At 39.4% G+C, this 19,767-nt stretch overlaps 1 protein-coding gene across 1 annotated transcript in view; it reads right to left on the reverse strand.

The window, feature by feature from the left end:
* Positions 1-19,767, reverse strand: part of ODAD2 (outer dynein arm docking complex subunit 2) — a 137,970-nt gene that overhangs the window by 104,271 nt on the left and 13,932 nt on the right. Inside the window, exons 6-9 of the mRNA XM_069458857.1 lie at positions 18,976-19,092; positions 15,655-15,854; positions 14,215-14,313; positions 9,837-9,984 (exon numbers count right to left, since the gene is read on the reverse strand). Of these exons, the coding sequence (XP_069314958.1) occupies positions 9,837-9,984; positions 14,215-14,313; positions 15,655-15,854; positions 18,976-19,092 (564 nt within the window). The remainder of the gene's footprint in view (positions 1-9,836; positions 9,985-14,214; positions 14,314-15,654; positions 15,855-18,975; positions 19,093-19,767) is intronic.

Consider the following 19,767-nt stretch of genomic DNA (forward strand, 5'->3'; position numbering starts at 1 on the left):
TTATTATTCATTATGTCCCTTTAAATTTAAGAAATTTTTTTTTTTTTTTTTTTTTTTTTTTTGAGACAGAGTCTCACTTTGTTGCCCGGGCTAGAGTGAGTGCCGTGGCGTCAGTCTAGCTCACAGCAACCTCAAACTCCTGGGCTTAAGCGATCCTACTGCCTCAGCCTCCTGAGTAGCTGGGACTACAGGCATGCGCCACCATGCCCGGCTAATTTTTTGTATATATATATTTTAGTTGTCCATATAATTTCTTTCTATTTTTAGTAGAGACGGGGTCTCGCTCTTGCTCAGGCTGGTCTCGAACTCCTGACCTCGAGCGATCCACCCGCCTCGGCCTCCCAGAGTGCTAGGATTACAGGCGTGAGCCACCACGCCCGGCCAAATTTAAGAAATTTTAATGCAAGGCTTCTCAAACTTAAGTGTGCATATATTTCTCTCTTTGTTTTAAACAACTTTATTGAGGTATATTTGATATATAAAAACGGCACATATTTCCTGTATACAGTTTGATGAGCTTAGACATATGCATATATCTGTGAAATCAATACCACATCAAGGTAATAAACATAGCCGTCACCTACAAAAATGTCCTTTACCCCTGCCTTTTTTTTTTTTTGGTAAGATCATGTAACAGGAAACCTGTCTCTTAAAGGTTTAAGTGCCCGATACATATTGTTAACTGTAAGCATTGTGTTGTATAGCAGATCTCTAGAACTTACTCATCCTGCATAAACAAAACTTTATACCCACTGAATGAGAACTCACAATACTATCAAAAACTTAAACATGCATTTCTCTTTGACCCAAGCAATTCCATTTCAAGGAATCTATCCTACAGAAATATTGTACATATCCAAAGAGTGTGTAAAAATATTTGCTGCAGTATGGTTTATAGGAACAAAAATTGATTTGAAAGACAAGATAAAAGGTTATCAGTAAGGGAATTGTTATATAAATTAATGATATATACCTATAATGGAATACTATGTACTAATTAAAAGGACTGAGGCATATATGAACAATCACCAAGACATGATATTAAATATAAAAAGAAAAACCATAGAATAAGAAATAGCATGATTTCATTTCATTTATGTATACAAATTATGTATGTATACGTACATGGAGAAATATCTGGAAGGGGACATTGTTGTTTTTTGGGGGGTTTTGAGACAGAGTCTCCCTCTATTGCCCTGGCTAGAGTGCAGTGGCATCATCACAGCTCACTGCAACCTCCAACTCCTGGGCTCAAGTGATTCCCCTGCCTCAGCCTCCCGAGGAGCTGAGATGCTGGGACTACAGGCACACACCACCACGCCTGGCTAACTTTTCTGTTTTTAGTAGAGAGGGGGTCTTGGACTCCTGAGCTCAAGCGATCCTCTTGCCTCAGCTTCCCACAGTCCTAGGGTTATAGGCGTGAGCCACCGCGCCCCAGTCCCAGAAGGGGACTTTTAATTCTTTTGCACAGCTCAAATTTTTACAGCGAGCCTATATTAGTGTACTCTTTGTATAATATTTTAAGTTTTTCAGCATAGAAGGAAGTAAGGGAAAGACAAGAAGAGCAACATGTGCTTCTGCTGTGCCCCGCATGTCCCAGGGCACACCAGACAGCCACCGCAGAGCTGGGAAACAGCCACAGCCCTCAGCCGGTGATGGACCAAATATGCAATTTCTCGTAACGATTGCCCATTTTACCTACAGACAGATGTAAAATGAAAGATCATTTATACCAGAGCTGGCCCCTCTTACTCACTCCTTAACTCATATGTTTAGAAATTCTTCAGCGTGCAAACTCCTGTAACAAGACGTGAGCATGTGTTTTTCAAACGAAAAGCAAAGCAGCCTAGCACCGCATGCAAACAGGGAACTAGCCAGTGCTACTTGTCTCTGATCTACTTAGATTTCTCAAATACATTTGGGGGGAAAGGCGTATTTTGAGGAACAAAAAATAGGTGTTGCTACAAATATGTTGGGCAACAAATTCCCCCAAAAGATCTCTCTATAAAACTGCTTTAGCTATCACAATTCTTTCCCATCAAAAACCTCATGCAGAATTAACGGGCATGTGCATCATATAATTAAGCCCTAGCCGGGTCGCTTTGCAGTTAACTGGGTGTGGCAGTACAATGCTAGCTAGCAGTGGGATAAACTGTTGAGTCAGTAGCGTTGTATTACACTCATCTAATTGTCTTTACTCTGCTATTTCTCTACATTTATTTATTTAGGACAGCCAATGGCAAGGGGAGTTTAAAGCCCAATAACTTAAAAGGTTATTATTTTATTTGTGGAGTACAGATTCCCCTTTGGAAATGAGGAACCTCTCCACGATTTCCTTTGTAATAAAAATAAAAGAGGACTAATTCTTCTGAGGGCAGCATAAACACACAAGTAACACACATTTCAAGTAATCCCAGTACTTAAAATGCATTTGCTTTTTACACTCTAATATCTACGAAAACATAAATGCAGGCTCTACTGAGTGGAAATTTTGTTAGCTAATGGAATTCAAATATCTTATAATTTCAAACAGGTAAATTTCTTTTAAGTCACAAAAGTCCTTCTACTCATTTTGTCACGGAGGCTTTTTATAAAAGTCAACCCACATCAGTGTAGCAAGACTTGTATTAACTTAAAGAATGTTTCCCCAGAAAGTTGGACTAATTTGCCTTTCTAACTACTGAGGTTGATTTGGGTGCATAAACAGTGACCATCAGTTTTCATTTTTGAAAGACTCTTTTTAATGAGAATAACTCTGCACCATCACAATCTTCTCCATCTTTTTAAGTGAAAACCTAGCAAAAGTGCACCTTCTAATACTGCTTTCCAAACACAGTATCGAGTTCCTTGATAAGAAGTGCTCTACGTTCAGCCTCTTACTCAAATGAAGAAATCCACACAAGAGGGAAGACGGGAAGGAGCAACAGCTAGCGCTGTAGGCGCCTGGACCCCGAATTTCTTGACAATGAGACAGAACCACCAGGCAGCGGGCTGTAAAGATAGAACCCTGGACTCGGTCCCAGCCTGCAGCTGCCTTCTGTGTGGCCTGCAGTGAAGTATTTCTCAGCTTTTCCACCAATGAAACAAGGATTAAACTACCTGCCGCTCCATACCCAAAACCCGAGTAATGGGATAGGAATTTAATTAACTGTAATTGATTGCAAAGTACATCAAATTCCTGCAATGAAAAAAATCATATAACTCCCAATAATACTTAGGAGAGCTCTTTAACCAATTAAGGTGTGTGTGTGCGTGTGAATTTCAATCAGCGTTGAATCGGTTCGTTGTAGATCATTAAGGAACTGAGCCCCACAAAAGCGGGTCTTTAACAAAGATTTTCAAGTCTGAAAAATGTCTCTGCCGAGACTCCCCCTCCAGAAAAGAACTCCTGAGCATGCCAGGGAGAGAGCCTTGGGAATCTCTTCTGAAGCTTGCAGCCTGGTGGTGTTTCTGATGTGAATGTCTTTCAGGTGTCACTCTCGGGGAGAGTTCTGGTTGCTGCTAAGCTGGGGGAACCACCAGCATCTTTACTTTTTATGGCCTGAAAAATCTGAATTTGTGGATACAGAACAAAAGAATGACTAGCAAGCTCCCTGGCTCACAGGAAAAGTGAAATCAATGCCAGTGTTTTAGGAGTCTGATCATACAGAATAAATGAATTAGGCCACCCCTCACCAACCCATCGTGGATGGGGGCAGAGGATAAACACGAGATGATGCTCATCCTCTCTACGGGTGCAGCCTCCTGTCACCGGCCTCCTGTCCCTCCCCGTTCAGATTCATGTGGCACACCCCCTGCCGCTGGACTCATCTTTCTAAATCAACTTTCATCATCCCACCCCCACTCTCCCAGCTGGACTCTGATCAAAACCCCAGGTGCAGAAACAGGCATCTTGCAGGGAGGATTACACCTGGCGAAATGGCCCTGGGAATTAGTCCTAGATTCTTCTCTCCTTGCAGCAAGTACTCGGGAGTAAGACCAGGTGAATGAAGCACTTCAGTAGGGGCAGACGCCTCCAGCCTTGCTTGCTAATACTACTCTAGCTGAGTCTAGAACTGGTGTCTGGCCTGCGCAGACATCTTAGCCTCAAGTGACAGCCCTAGGCTGCAAATGCCCACAGGGGAGAGAAAGCACAGACCCAGCCTCTGAGCCCCCTCCAAATACCTAAGAGCTGCCCAACCATGTTCTTGGCATTAGTCTAGTCTCCTCAACTTTTCTCTTGCATTTACTGATCCTATAGTATTAAATTCCATACCCAATGCCCCTTCCATGCACACAGAGATGGATTTCAACTGGATTTCATTCAACCTTGGCTTCAGACATTCATTCTTCAGTTTAAGGACACTTAACCTCTTATGTATAAAATGCAGATCTACTTATAATTATGGACTTTCAACACTTTACCCCACTTTACTGAAGAGTACCTATTTGTATTAATTTATATTATAATACTGTGATTAATAAATCCACATTTCCAAACAAACGAAATACCCCACAATTCTTCTCCTATTCCACAAAGGGGTTCTTCACATACCTTATTTAAAAATGACTGAAACGTCACTGTGTTTTTAGAGACTCATAGGATTAGGGTGGAGCACAGACATTAACAAACCATCCTCCAATCGCTATTGATTGAAAGAAAAACACGATCCTTACAAGATTTTAAAGTAGTCCTGGCCAGGGGAGAAAATGACGTCCTTATAAAGCTAGCAAATGCAGCAATAAAACAGTATCTCTACAAGGAGAAAGGGAGCAGGGAGAGGAGGGGAGGGGGTGCAACAGGAGAGAGAAAATGTCAACAGCAGAAGGAAAGACTGGCTCAGAGGCAGGAAGAACTGCTCTGGAGGAGCTGAGAGTGAAGAACAGCAAAGCCTCACCCTTGGGAAACTCTTCCTGCACCACTTGGGCAGAAGTGGAGAGGCAGCTTATGTTAGCAAGATTCCCTGCTAGATACAGAAATGGATTTAATGTGGTCTCTCTACGCAGGGAGTAGCTGATAAGACCTGAACCCTCAGGATGGCAGAAGGCAGAACATAAATGCTTATCAGTAAGGTAGCTAAAAAGGGAGTTTATTGCTTCATTTAGAATTATGCTGCAAAGTCATCAGCTATGGGAGAGAAAAGAAGTTGGAAGGTTGGTGAGTCAAAATGCAGTAAAGTATATTCATTAATTTAACAATTAAATTGTTCTAAAAATCCAGAAGGAAAGAACATATGCATATATAAAACTTGCAAGTTGAAATGAACATATGTCAAAGCCAAATAATTAAATATAAACTCCGTTCACTTATGTGCCAAGATCTGAGCTCATGGCTCTGGATGAATAATAAGCGATAGTTTATTGACCTGTTGGGTGTTAACGAGCTCATCACATTTTTTTCAACAATCACAGACATTGCTCTACTTGGAAAATAATAAATAGAAAATCAGGACAACATTAACATTTCTCTTCCAGTTAGAGTCTACATTTAAGCCATAATTTTACAAATTAAAATGTCAGGTGTATTTGTTTTGAGATTAGAGACATTCAATTCTGCATTTCATAGACTTTTAATATCCTTTTGTGTCTCCATATAAAACATTTATCTGTGTCAAAAACCTTTAAATCATTTGTAGATACACTTTTTCTTTTATTGGCTATGTTAAGAATATTTACCTGTGGGAACTATAAGAATTCCAAGCAATTTACTGTCTGGCCAAAAGTATCACATTTGCACATGATTTATTGATGAATAACTTGTGCAAGCTTAAGTAGCACTTCATCAATAAATGTTTTTCTTAGCTGTTCTGGGACAGAAATAGTGCATCCCTTTTTGGCCTGATACCACACAGACATCCTAAATAGCTGAAAAGCTCAAAGTAGTTAGCCAATAATTAGGCCATTATGAGAAACTGTCTTTGCCATGTTCACCGGGAGGCTGTTCACCCTTTGCTCTGTGTCTGCCCCATTAAATCCTAAGGGAGAAAATTCTTTCTGCTCTTAGCACCAGGATCAGTTATACTCACTGGCAACTGGTTTATTTTTATTTTAGGACGGTGAGAGTTTTTCCCTTCCCTGTATTAACTCACTGTATTTCCCTCCTTTTATTGGTTGCTAGAGAACTGAAAGCGAAAGTCGAGGGCCACCTGTGCAAGTCGGCAGGCCTCTGCACCGCACGTTTTCTACAATAATAATAAGCACTAGAAATAATTACTGCCAACGGTTACCGAGTGCTTTGCGCTAAGCACTTTCCATGTGTTATATTTCACTTAATATTCAGAATAATCTGAACATATGAGAACTTTTATTTTTCCATCTTCACCAGCGAGGAAACTGAAGCTTAGAGGGGTAGCTCGACTCACCCGAGGCCACTGAGTGAGTCGGGGGCAGAACTCCAACTCCACTGCAGTCTTGCTGCATCAGGGAGCAGGCTTCTAACTTTCCCGCTATTCCTCCTCTCAGCCCACCCTATGTCTCTGCCCCTTCTGCCTCTCTGCTTCCTTGTACTGATGAAATGAAGATAATGGACCAGGACTCTTTGGAAAAAACATCAAGAGCTCTTCTAATTCCTCCAAAAGGCCATGTCTGACCCCGATGTCCCCGTCTGTAGCTCGAGCTGCCCACCCCAGCGAGGGTAGTAGGTGGCAAAGTTTTCTGCGCCAGTGTTTGGCATACTTTTTAAGAGCTGGGGAGAGGTGATCACAGCGGCTCTGTGGTTCAGTAAAGGAGCAGAGGCACCTGGGAAGGTGTCCTGATGTCCCGAGGCTGGACATGGCTACTGTGCCATGCCAGGCTGGGCCGATGTGTTGAACTGTGCAGTCTACACACAAAGTCGCTTGCCCAGGGGATGCGCGTGGCCTGAATCCAGCCTGTGCTCCTTGCTTGTGTTTTCAAATTCCTCACAGATACTAGTTTTTGAGATTCAGAACTATGAAATCAGAATTCCTAGGAATTTTCAGGAATTCCTGAAATTCTGTTATTCTGTGTTTTTTCCTAACATTTTATTTACATGTGTTTAAATAATAATGAGTGACCAAAATAAAAGTGAATCATTTGCATCCTAATAAACAGTGATCATTTTTTGTGTGGGAGAATTATGCTGTAAATTTAAGAGATTTCCTGTAAAAAAAAAAAACCCTATGTAATAAATGGTTTATTATTATCATTATGAGCCAGAATACGTGACACAATTATATATTTCAATAACATGTAAAAATGCTCTCCACCTGATATGGACATTTTATAATAGAAAACACTAAATGGGATTGTTAACACAAAATAAATTCCAGATAAGAACGATTTTAAAAATGGAATGATGATATAATAATATTTAATATTTGTAAAATATTCTTGACATGAAATTTTAAAACACACAAAACATGAATTGTCCTATCCAATAGTCTTGATGTTTGTTTCATGACAAATAGTCCAGACTTAAAAAAAAAATATTTTTCATTTTGCATTGATGTTGGTCAAATCATTAAGAACCTTCCAAAAGGATCACCAAGTTTAGCATTTGGGTTTGCTTCATATAAGCTCATGTCCTCTTTTAAATATGAAAATATTTTATATTATTTGTTTATTTTATTTTTTATCAACAAAGAATAATTGTATATATTATATATTAATGGGGCACAATGTGATGTTTTGATATATGTTTACATTGTGAAATGATTAAATCAAACTAATTAACAAATCTATCACCTCACATACTATTTCTTTGCATGTTGAAAACACTTAAAATCTCTTTTAGCAATTTGCAATACATTATTATCACAGTCACCATTCTGTGTAATATATCACCAAAGTTTACTCCTCTTATGCACTGAAATTTTGTGCCCTTTGATCAAAACCTCTTCTCTCTCCATCCACTCGCCTCCCCCAGCCTCTGGTAACCACCATTCTACTCCACTTCTACGAGTTCAATTTCTCCAGATGCCACACGTGAGTCATACATGTAGTGCTTGTCAGCCTGTGCCTGGCTTATTTCACACAGCATCCTCCAGGTTCACCCGTGTCGCAAATGACAGTACTTCCTTCTTTTTTAAGGCTGAATATTATTCCATTATGTACATATACCACATTCCCTTTCTCCATTCACCCAATGATGGACACCTAGGTAGCTATTGTAATCTCAGCTATTGTGAATAGTGCTACAGGGAACATGGGAGTATTGAATATATACCCAGAAGTAGGATTGCTGGATCTGTTAAATTATTCGTAAAGAACAAATAATATATAATATAGTGAATATACAAACACTGATAAATGCCCACAGACATTATTGGGTATACCCAAGTAATGTGACATTCAGATTTCCTAGCAAGCTTGACAAGCCTACATAAATTACAAGTTGAAATTATAATCACAGGTATAAATTTCAAATGTAAGGGTTTAATATATTTCCAAAATTTCTTATTTCTTGGATCATCACTAGTAGGATTTGCATAAATATACTACGCATATAAACTTATTAATATTTATTTTTGAAAGAATGACTCACCAATAGCAGCAGACACACATTTATAGCATGGCAAGAGCTATAAATAAAGGCTGACTGATTACATTGTGTCCACTTTTCTCCTACTTGCTCCCATCTTGGTGCCTAGAAATGCCCACCTTCACCTTCGACTCTGCCACCAGCATTTTCTGCTCTTGTTTTCCACAATGCCAGTAGAATCCATTGAATTATTAATAGTAACATATCGATGATGATTATCAATCTTTATTTCTCAAAGGAGAATTAGGATACTTTTTCCCATTTCCCAATTTTTCTTGGAATTCAGGAAAATATCACTTTTTTCTGAGAAATGCTGGGAATTCCAATTGAGGTCATGCCCATTAGAGGAAGGGAGCATGTTTTCCTTGCAGGACAAGCATCTTTAGCACTTTAATGTCTACAAGACTGTGTCTATGCAGTGGGCCTATGTCTAATTCATAGAAATGTGTATTCAGGCTATTTCACGTGCTACCTTGAGGTCACCTCGAAAGCATGGAAGAGTACGCTTAAGCAATCACATAAATACCTTTAAATACGCAAAGCCACAAGCAAATGCCCTTGGCTGATTTGAACAGACATGGAAAAGCAGGAGGAAAACATGAGGTAAGTCAAAATGTTTTTTTCACAAGTATTTCTGGACTTCAGCTTTCAACAAGGCCTAGGTATCATCAATGTCTGCCATCTGATATCAGAAATGAATATTAATCTGGGATCTGGCAAGCCATTTTCTTTGCCCTACCCCCAATTCAAGGGCTTAAACACATTATATGGGCCAGTTATCATGTGAAATATTCTCATACATGTTATCTGACTTAAGAGAGAAATAGAAATGGTCCAATACATATTATAAGCACCTACAACATGTCAGAAACACTACATGTTTCAAATGTGTTTTCTCAAATCTTAAAATAATCTTATACAACAGGTATCATTAATTTGATTCCATGGATTCAGAAAATTAAGGCTCCAAATCACAACTTTTCACTAGCTACATCAAGAATAAGAGATACAGCCTAAAATTTAACCTAAGTCCAGCTTCAAAAATCCATACTCTTTCTATCACATCATACTGAAAATCATAAAATGATGGCAAGTCACAATATCTGGTGTCTGTCTTGCCCAGGCCCACTCCCCAGCCAGGAGAGAAGGCTGGTACCAGGCAGCCTGACTGCTCCATGAGGACTAATTTTGCATCCTCAGGGAATAAGACCTTCCCCTGCACACACTTAAATAACAACAGGAATGCTTACTACCCTGCTTTGAAAGAAACATATAGTAAACTTGGAAGCAGAGTATATATTTGTGGGAAAGCATTTAAAATGAACATTGCAAACATAACAAAAAAGGTCTTTCTTACCTTTAAATATTTCACCAGCTTCTGAATTTGCCAGTATTCCGATGGCAGATCTGCATTTGCTTCCTGACGATGCTCAGGGGTTTCTTCTTCTTCCTCACTCTCTGAGGAGCTGTCACTAACAATTTCCTCAATCCTTTCAACACTTTTGCTAAGAATAATAACAACAACAGGGAATGTACAAGGGCTGTCCGGAAAGTACCCAGCCATGTAATAAGAGAAGTTATATTAACAATGGCTGGATACATAAGCTGTATGTATAGTACAAAGCTATATGTAGCTTATATGTATAATAATATCTTCAAAGCAGCCAGAAAAAATGACGTATTATCTATAAGGGAAAAACAATTCAAATAACAGCAACTTCTCATCAGTCACTGTGAAGGCCAACCCCCTCAAGTACTGGGGGTGAAAATCCAGAATCCTACACCAAGCAAAAATATCCAAATATCCTTTAGGAATGGGGAGAAATCAAGACATTTTCGGGTGAAGGAAAATTGAGAATTTGTCACCAATAGACCTACCCTAAAAGAATGGCTTTAAGAAGCTATGTAAACAGAAAAGAAATTATGAAAGGATTCTAGAACAACAGGGAGGAAGAAAGAGCAATGGAAAGAACAAAAAAACAGGTAAATCATGCTTGATGGTTGAAGCAAAACTTGTAACACTCTAGAATGTGGTTCTCAATGTATGTAGAGGAAATACTTAATACAATTATATTGTAAATGGGGGAGGAAAAAGGAATATAAAAGGAGATAAGGTTTCTATACTTCATTCAAATTGGCAAAAGGCAACACTAGTAAACTGTGATAAGTCATGTATACATAATATAATACCTGAAGCAAACACCAATAATACTATAGACAAACCAAAGTGGACTTCTAAACAGTGCTCAAGTAATCCACGACAGACAGGAAAAAGAAAACAGAAAAATGAAAAACTGAAGGGACAAACAGAAAACTACATAAAATGGCAGACTTAGTCCCTAACATATCAGTAATGACATTAAAGGTAAATTAACTAAATACACCCATTAAAAGACCAAGTTTGATTTAGTGGATTAAAAACAAGAAAAGAGAAGCCAATTATACACTGTCTCCAAGAAACTCAATTCCATATAATGATATGAGTAGTCTGAAAGCAAAAGGAGGAAAAAAGATATACCATGCAAACGTTAATCAAAAGAAAGCAAAAGTGGCTGTGTTAATATCAGATTAAATAAACTTCAGAAAAAAAGAAAATCACCAAATTACCAGGGACAGAGGGGACATTACATAACAATAAAAAGTTAATCCACCAGGGAGAACACAGCAATCCTTGTACACCAAACAATAGAGCTGCACAATACGTGGAGCAAAAACAGAACTAAAAGGGGAAATAGAAAGAAATCTATGATCATAGTTAAAGATTTCAACGGCCCCCCTCAAAAATTGATAGAATAACTAGAAAAAAATAAGCAAGGATATAGAAGAAATCAACACCATCAAACAACAGGATTTAATCCACATGTGTAGAGCCCTCCAAGCCAATAGCAGCAGAACACACACATCTTTTCAAGCACCCAAAGAACCTCTACCAAGATTTGCTGGTACACACACAACAACAACTTGAAAAGAATTGAAATTATACAGCGTATATTCAATGACCACAATGGAATTAAACTAAAAATCAAGAACAGAAATATAACATGAAAATCTCTAAACACCCAGAAACTAAACAATACACTTCTAAATAATCAAACAGTCAAAGAGAAAGTCTCAAGGGGAATTAAAAATGCATTGAACTGAATGCAAATGAAAATACAACATATCAAAATTTGTACTTGTACTCAGCTAGAGCCGTGCAGACAGGGAAATAGATAGCAGTAAATGCTCACATTAGAAAAGAAAAGTCTCAATTCAGTAACCTAAAGAAACTAGAAACTAATTTTAAAAAAGAAGAGCAAAATAAATCCAAAGCGAACAGAGGAAGGAGAATAATAAAGATAAGAGCAGAAATCAATAAAATTGAAAGCAGAAAAAGTTCTTAAAAATGAATTTTTAAAAAGCCACTTCTTGAAAAGACCGATAAAATTGAAAAACCTCTACCAAGATTGAGCCACACACACATAAAAAAAAGACACAAATGCCCAATATCAGGAATGAAACATGACATTTGTCACTATAGATCTTGCAGATAACAAAAGGACAATAAAGGAAAACAAAGGACAACTGTACATACATAAATTTGACAACTTAGATAAAATGGACCAATCCCTTTAAAAGTACAAACTATCACAACTTATCCAATATGGAACAGATAATTTTGAACCACTCTACAACTCTGAATGTAATTCAATTCATAATTTTAAAACTCAAAACAGAAATTTCCAAGGCCAGATGGTTTCATTGCGGAATTATACAAAACCTAGAAGAACTATCACCAATTCTACACAGTCTTGTTTTAGAAAATTGAAAATGTGTGAATGGCAGTAAGTTCATGAAAAGATGTTCAGCATCACTAGCCATCAGTTCAACACCACTAGCTAACATCAAAAGATGTTCAGTATCACCAGCCAAACGCAAAGATCGCAATGACATATCACTACACATCTTTCAGAATAGCTCAAACAAAAAATAGCAACAACACCAAATGCTGTCAAAGATGAGGAGAAACTGAATCTCTCATGGATCGCTGGTGGGGTTGTAAATGGTATAGCTACTCTGGAAAGGCTTGGCAGTTTCTTAAAAAGCTGAACATACAATTACCATGTGTTTCAGGAATTGGGCATTTATCCTAGGGAAATCAAAACTTAAATCTATACAAAAACCTATATACAATTGCTCATAGCAGCTTTATTTGTAATGGCCAAAAACTTCAAACAGCTAAAACGTTCCTCACTACGTGAATGACTAAACACACTGTGGTACATCTATATCATAAAATGTTATTCAGCAATAAAAAAGAACAAACTATTGATACATGAAGCAACTTGAATGGATCTCAAAGAGTATCATGGTGCTGAAAAAAGGCAAATATCAAAAATGTATTATTTCATTTATATGACATTCTTGAAATGACAAAATTATAGAAATGGAAAACAGAGTAGTGGATTACACAAATCTACACGTGATGACAGATGTATACACTGTACCAATGTTACTCTCCTGGCTTTGATATCGTGCTATGCAGTTGTGTAATATGTAACCATTGGGGGAACCTGGGTGAGGGATATGTGAGACCTCTATTATCTATCAAACTTCCTGTGAATCTACAATTATTTCAAAATAAAAATAAAAAGTTAAAAAAATTGTTTAACAAAATGAATACTTTATTATGATGAACCAAAAGAGTAAAAACATCATAAATGTAGTACAGTGAACTTGTGTTTCTTCCAAGCATACAAATTTTATCACATGGGATTACTGCCATTTCTACCCCCACCACCACTCTGAAACTCTCTAATAAAAGTGGCTGGCCTCCTCCAGATATGTCACTTTTGTTGTCAAATGCCCATGCATTTTTAATTTCCAAACTCACTCTTTCAAACTGAGTCACAAAGGTCAAATACCCCTTTTTGAAAATCAGGTTAAGAAGTTTACTAGTTGGCCTTGTAATGGTCACTAATTGTTTTAGTTAGTAACAACATATATCACTTTAGAAGTGGCAGAGACATTGGTGACCGGAAAAGGGAGGCCCAGGCAGATGACATAACTTTGCCAGGATGTGACTGTTGACAGGCAAGAGGTAAGTCAGGAGCCCAGTGTTCCTAACACTCAGCTTGCTGCTCTTGCATTAAATACATTTCTTTTCCTAGAGTCAACTGATACCAGTAAATCACTGTATTTCAAGTAATTCTGCATTAGAAGGCTCTCTTGGCCAGGCGTGGTGGCTCACGCCTGTGATCGAGCACTCTGGAAGGCCGAGGCAGGAGGAGCGCTTGAGATCAGGAGTTCAAGACCAGCCTGAGCAAGAGTGAGACCCCGTCTCTACTAAAAATAGAAAGAAATTAGCCGGACAACCAAAAATATATAGAAAAAATTAGCTGGGCATGGTGGCACATGCCTGTAGTCCCAGCTACCCGGGAGGCTGAGACAGGAGGATCGCTTGAGCCCAGGAGTTTGAGGTTGCTGTGAGCTAGGCTGACGCCATGGCACTCACTCTAGCCCAGGCAACAGAGCGAGACTCTGTCTGGACAAAAAAAAAGAAGAAAGAAGCTATCTTGTAAATATATTTAAAGAAATCCAGTATTTTCCTTTTCACTAACATTCCTAGTAAATGTCAACATAAACACCATAGGGCCCTAATGTGAGAACAGTGAAAATGCCACTAATTAGCCTGCTTGCCAGCCCGTCGTGTGAAGGTGGCTTTAGGGGGCTGGGTGTGCCAACCAGAAACGTACCGAAGTTGTTGTGCTTTTCCAGCTGGGACAGATGACCTTCTGCGTTCAATCTTTGCTCCTCGTTTCTCCTCTTGGCTGTCTTTTACTGAGCTTTTGCGGCTAGAAAAAAAACCAAAACAAAAAACTAGATTTAGAATTTTATGCTATGGTTTAGAATTTTATGCTATGAATGAGCGCCAGCCTCACCTGATCCCTGGAGCTGCCCCTTCTGTTCCTCAAGCACAGCCAGGTGCTCATATATTGAGAAAACATTTTGCCCAGGACTTCTCTGCATTAGGTACGGGTCTCCACAGGCTGCCATTGTCACGTGAGTCCCGCACCCCTTGTCTCCTACTCCGGGTGCTTATCACCCTCTGTTCCAGTTGCTCTTTTCTTATCTTCCCCACCCAGCCTTGCAACAGGGCCTGCACCTGGCTTTCCTGCCATTCCCAGGCTCCCAGGCTTAGCACAGTCCTTGGCACACACTGTTCTCCTTAAATACTAGCTGAGGAATTTCATAATTGAAAGAGTAAGCACATGGGAAAAGCAATATTTTAAAACTCACTTCCCAGTTAATAGCGTCGCCTCCACATTTTTAATTTTCACACTAACCCTTTCAAATGGAGTCAAAAAGGTCAAACACCCCCAAATCAGTGAGAATCAGAGGAGGAAGACTGCCCCCCCTTTCCACAGGACCCCTTCCCGCTGGTAGCTCTCTGGGTTTGCTTCCAAGACATCATCACCTCGTGGCTCTCAGAATCTCTGGAGGTGAAGGCCCCTGTGTGATCCGCCAGAAGTCAGTGTTTAACCCAATCATGGGAAAACACAGGACACTAAATATAGGCTGAGACTTGCAAGGTATTTGCTGAATTTTAAAAAGGGCTCCAGGTGCTTCTGACTGCCTCAGCTTTTAGGCAGGCTGACCCTTGGTCTTTGCTTTGCCACCTGTTTACAGAGGGCCCCGCGTGGAGCTAGTTTTGGACATTTCATTCATTCATCAAACCAGAGTCCACTTTACGTGGGCCGGTTAAGGTTTCTGAGACTCCAGGCGTTTTACGGTATTGCAGTTCTGTTGATAGAGAAGACAGCCCGTCTATGCTGGTTCCCCGATGGACACCATATGACTTAATCATTCCGTGTTCTCCCTGTGCTTCCTCGATCAGGTCCCCACCCCTGCGTTTACGTTTCCCAAGTGACTTCTCCATGGGTTTTGTCACTTGTCCTGACCCACCGACTGCTTAAAAGTGAACTGGGTCTTCCCTTCACAGTGCTTCAGGCCCAAACCCTGCTGCTGTCCAGTCTTCCCATCCGGACATTAAGGGCAGCAGAAAGGACTCAATCTGTACTTTGAAGGGACATGGCGGTATCTACTCTATATTTTTCTGCTATGAGTTAAAGTTCCATGAAAACTTGGGCCAATACGTGTGTATCTGCAAACCTATCACGCGAATGTCCACATACGCTTTGTAATCCATGGTGACCTTCCAGTTTAAGCTGGGTTCCAATCTCTTGGCCATTTGATTCTTCCCAAAATTGATTTGGTTTTTCTCCAGTGTCTTCTTGTCTGAACCAGAAATAGCTTTCTGGAGCGTTCCAGCCTCCTCCTTGGCTGCCTCACCCGGCTGATCCGTTTCCTTTTGTTGTTCTTTGAAATCAATCGCCTTTATAAAAAAAAAAAAAAAAGACATTAAGAATAATTTTTACAATGATATCATTTGTGACATACCTATGTGTGGCCTTCTAGGACAGGTCCTTAAGTTCAGCCTTTTGACATATCCAAATTTTTACAGAATAAATCCTTTTATTTTTATTAATACATTTTTGTTCATCTTTTATATTTTTATTTTTAAAATGAATGTATTTAAAATACCAAAGAATAAAATAAATTTCAAGGAAATAATCCTCCCAGACTGCCTGGCACAATTAGAACATTAGTAAACCCCAAGGGCTAAATTGACGGCTGCTACGCTCATGATTTAGTTCTAATTTCCCTCACCTGACTGGCGCTGCTACCGCATGTGGCTGGTTGGCGAGAGTTTATGGAGGATGAGTACGCCAGTTTGTTATTTGTGTTTCTGTCTGAAGTGGAATTTGTGAATAGTTGCACAGCTCAACAGTATTTTTTAATTCTGTCTGCTTAACAGCCCGTCACATAAAAGAAGACCAAGAGAACGCCGAAGGAAGAAAACAGATTTTTTTAATGAGGATTGGGAATTGCAACATTATCTTGTTTCTGCTGAAGATAAGATGATTTGCTTGCTTTGTGATACCACAATATCAACATTAAAGAAATTCAATGCTCATCAGCGTTATAACATTCATAAGGACCATAAATATTTTAAATTAGAGGGAGAGGCACAAAAGGTTGTATCACAGAACTTAAAAGATGAAAAGCAAAAGCAAAGACAATTCTTTCAGGCAGCAAGAAGACCTGGAAATAATGCCACTGAAGCCACTTATAAAGTAGCTTATACACTCGGGGAAAAAGGGAAGCCACTCAGTGATAGAAATTGTGACAGAATGCATTGCCAAAGTTGTAGGATGCTTAGACCCCAATAAGGTTTCCAAGTACAAACAACTGCCTCTTTCAAAGAGAACCATAACTGATCCGCAGCATGAATTAGCATGACCTTGGATTTGGCAATGATTTCTTAACTATGATCCCAAAAGCACAGGCAACAAAAGAAAAAATAGATAAGTTAGACTTCATCAAAATTACAAACATTTGTGCACCAAAGGACACGATCAAGAAAGTGAAAACACAGGCCACAGATGAAGAGAAAATATTTTCAAATCTTCTATCTTATAGTGGGTTAGTATTCAGAATATATAAAAACTACAGCTCAAGAAGAAAAAAGACAATACAATTTAAAATATGGGCAAAAGACTCAAATAGACATTTCTTCAAAGGAGGTATTGAAATGGCTCATAAACACATGAAAATATGCTCAACATTAGTACTAATTATTGAAATGCAAATCAAAGCCACAATGGGATACCATGCCACACTTACTAGGAGTCTGTAATTAAGCAACAACACAGAAAAGAAGTGTCAACTAGGATGTGAAGAGAACACATTGCCAGTAGGAATGTAGACTGGTGCAGCCACTGTGAAAAAAACAGGTTGGCAGTTCCTCCAAAAGTTAAATACAAATTACCATATGATCCAGAAATTCCACCTTTTGGTATATACCAAAAGGAATTGAGAACAGGAATTCAAGCCGATATTATACACCAATATTCATGGCAGCATTATTCACAATAACCAAAAGGTAGAAGCAACCCAGCTGTCCCCCAATAGATGAATGTGCTGTATACATAAGGGAAATATTACTCAGCCATAAAAAGGAATGAAATTCTGATACTTGCTACAACACGATGAACCTTGAGAACATCATGCTAAGTGAAAGAAGCCAGACACAAAAGGACAAATATTGTATGATTCCACCGATATGAAATATCTAAAATCAGCATTCATAGAAACAGAAAGCAGATTAGAGTTTATCGACGCCTTGGGGGAGAGAGAATGGGGAGTTACTGCCTAATGGGGGTAGAGTTTTAGTTTGGGGTGATGATAAGATCTGGAAATAGACAGTCGTGGCAGTTGTACAACATTGTGAATGTAATTAATGCCACGGAATCTACCCCGAAAATGGTTGAAATGGCAAATTTTATGTTTTATGTATATGTTTAAGCACAATAAAAAAAAAAAAAAAAAGGAAAACTGAGATCCAGGAATCAGGTGCTCACACACCCGGAAGCAAAGGTCATAGGATGATTACAAAGAGGAGTGTCCTGGTGCAGCAGGAGTCTGTCCAGAGAATGGAGCTCCCAGAAGTGTCAGAGCCAGAAGGGAAATGGATCTTCCATCTGATTGATACCTGTGGGGCTGACACACTCTTTTTTAAAATTTTATTTCTTTCTTTCTTTTTTATAGACTGGGTCTTGCTCTGTCACCCAGGCTGGAATGCAGTGGTGCAATCATAGCTCACTGCAACCTCAAACTCCTGGGCTCAAGCAATCCTCCTGCCTCAGCCTCCTAAGTAGCAGCAGGGACTACAGGTGCATGCCACCACGCCCAGCTAATTTTTTTTAGAGATGGGGTCTCGCTATGTTACCCAGGTTGGTCTCGAACTCCTGGCCTCAAGTGATCCCCCCACCTTGGCCTCCCAAAGTGCTGGGATTACAGATGTGAGCCACGGCACCCAGCACCTTACACAATCTCGAGAATCACCCTGGGGCTACATGTATAGCATTAGTATTTCTTACCTAACTTGCGTATCCTTTTTTCCCACCATCAGCTTCAACCAAAATTTTATTTCATAAAATATTATATTGACTGATTTCTTTATCCAGTACTATTTCAACAACCATGGAAGACGCAAAAGCAGCACAGTTCTTGTGCACCTATAGCCGGCATACTTATTAGGACAATCCAATTAAGCAGTAACCATGGGATGCCCAGACAGGATAAAAATGAAACATTTAGGCTTCACTAACAGGGATGAGTCTTCTGTTCTTAGTGATATTAATTCAAAAGGGAAGATGAAAAAGTCCTATATAGAAAGCAATTCGAAATAGTATAACTTTTACCTAAAGAAAATCAGAAACATTTTTACAGAGCTATATTTACGATATTTATTTTGCATCATGCACCGAAAAACCACTAATAATTAAAAGCCGTGTCCAAACATAGGTCCAATTCCTCTCTATTATTCTTGGACTGTAACATTGTAGTTGAGTAACATGTTACAAAAGTTCTAAAGAGACCATAAAACTTACGTGTTTAGACATATTTTCGGAAAATTTTGCTGATTTTTCCGTTAAAAATGTGACAAGGTCTTTATAAATTTCACCTTTTCTCTCATAGTCAATGTCTCCCTCATCATCTGTTTTGCCCTTTGGGGAAAAAAGAAGTTTGGTGCTAGATTAATGTCACAGCAATATAGGAACGGGCTCAGCACTTCACCACCTAAGCACACGATTGTTTTCCTCTCTAGAGGATCCATATGGTGGACATGATACATGACATGCACAGGCAAAACCCTTCCCCCTTGATGTTATCTATTTATTCATTCACTAACTGATTCCTTCACTCGTCCGCTCATTCATCCATCCACGCAGCAGTTGCTGGGTACCTCCTACACGCGCTCAGGGCCCTCGGCTGCTCAGCAGAGAAGAGCTTCCTTCTCTCTGCTCTCCTCCACTGTGACAAGGCATTATGACTTCAGAAGCCTCAGCTAGTGAAGTCGCAGAAGGCCTCCGATTAGAATGTCACCACAGAAAAGCCCATGTTCCTGTTTGTCACACTCTGCTCTTGTTCCGTGTCAGCGCAGTTGCTAGAGGCTCCCTTTCCAGGGTCAGGATCTCTGTGACACCCTCGTCCCTCCACCCGTCTGTCCTCGTCCTTCTGTCCCTTTCCTTTCCTAATTCCCTACCCCTATGATTAAAGACTCCCTGCCCTCCCCCCAGCACATCAGAGAAAATCATTCCTTCTTTTAACTTTCATTTTCTGATTAGAGCTCATTTTTCTAAAATCGAAAACCAAACCAAGAGCAAAATCATCTTCAGGTG

Source organism: Eulemur rufifrons, chromosome 25, assembly GCF_041146395.1.
Source record: "Eulemur rufifrons isolate Redbay chromosome 25, OSU_ERuf_1, whole genome shotgun sequence".
NCBI classification, from domain to species: domain Eukaryota; kingdom Metazoa; phylum Chordata; class Mammalia; order Primates; family Lemuridae; genus Eulemur; species Eulemur rufifrons.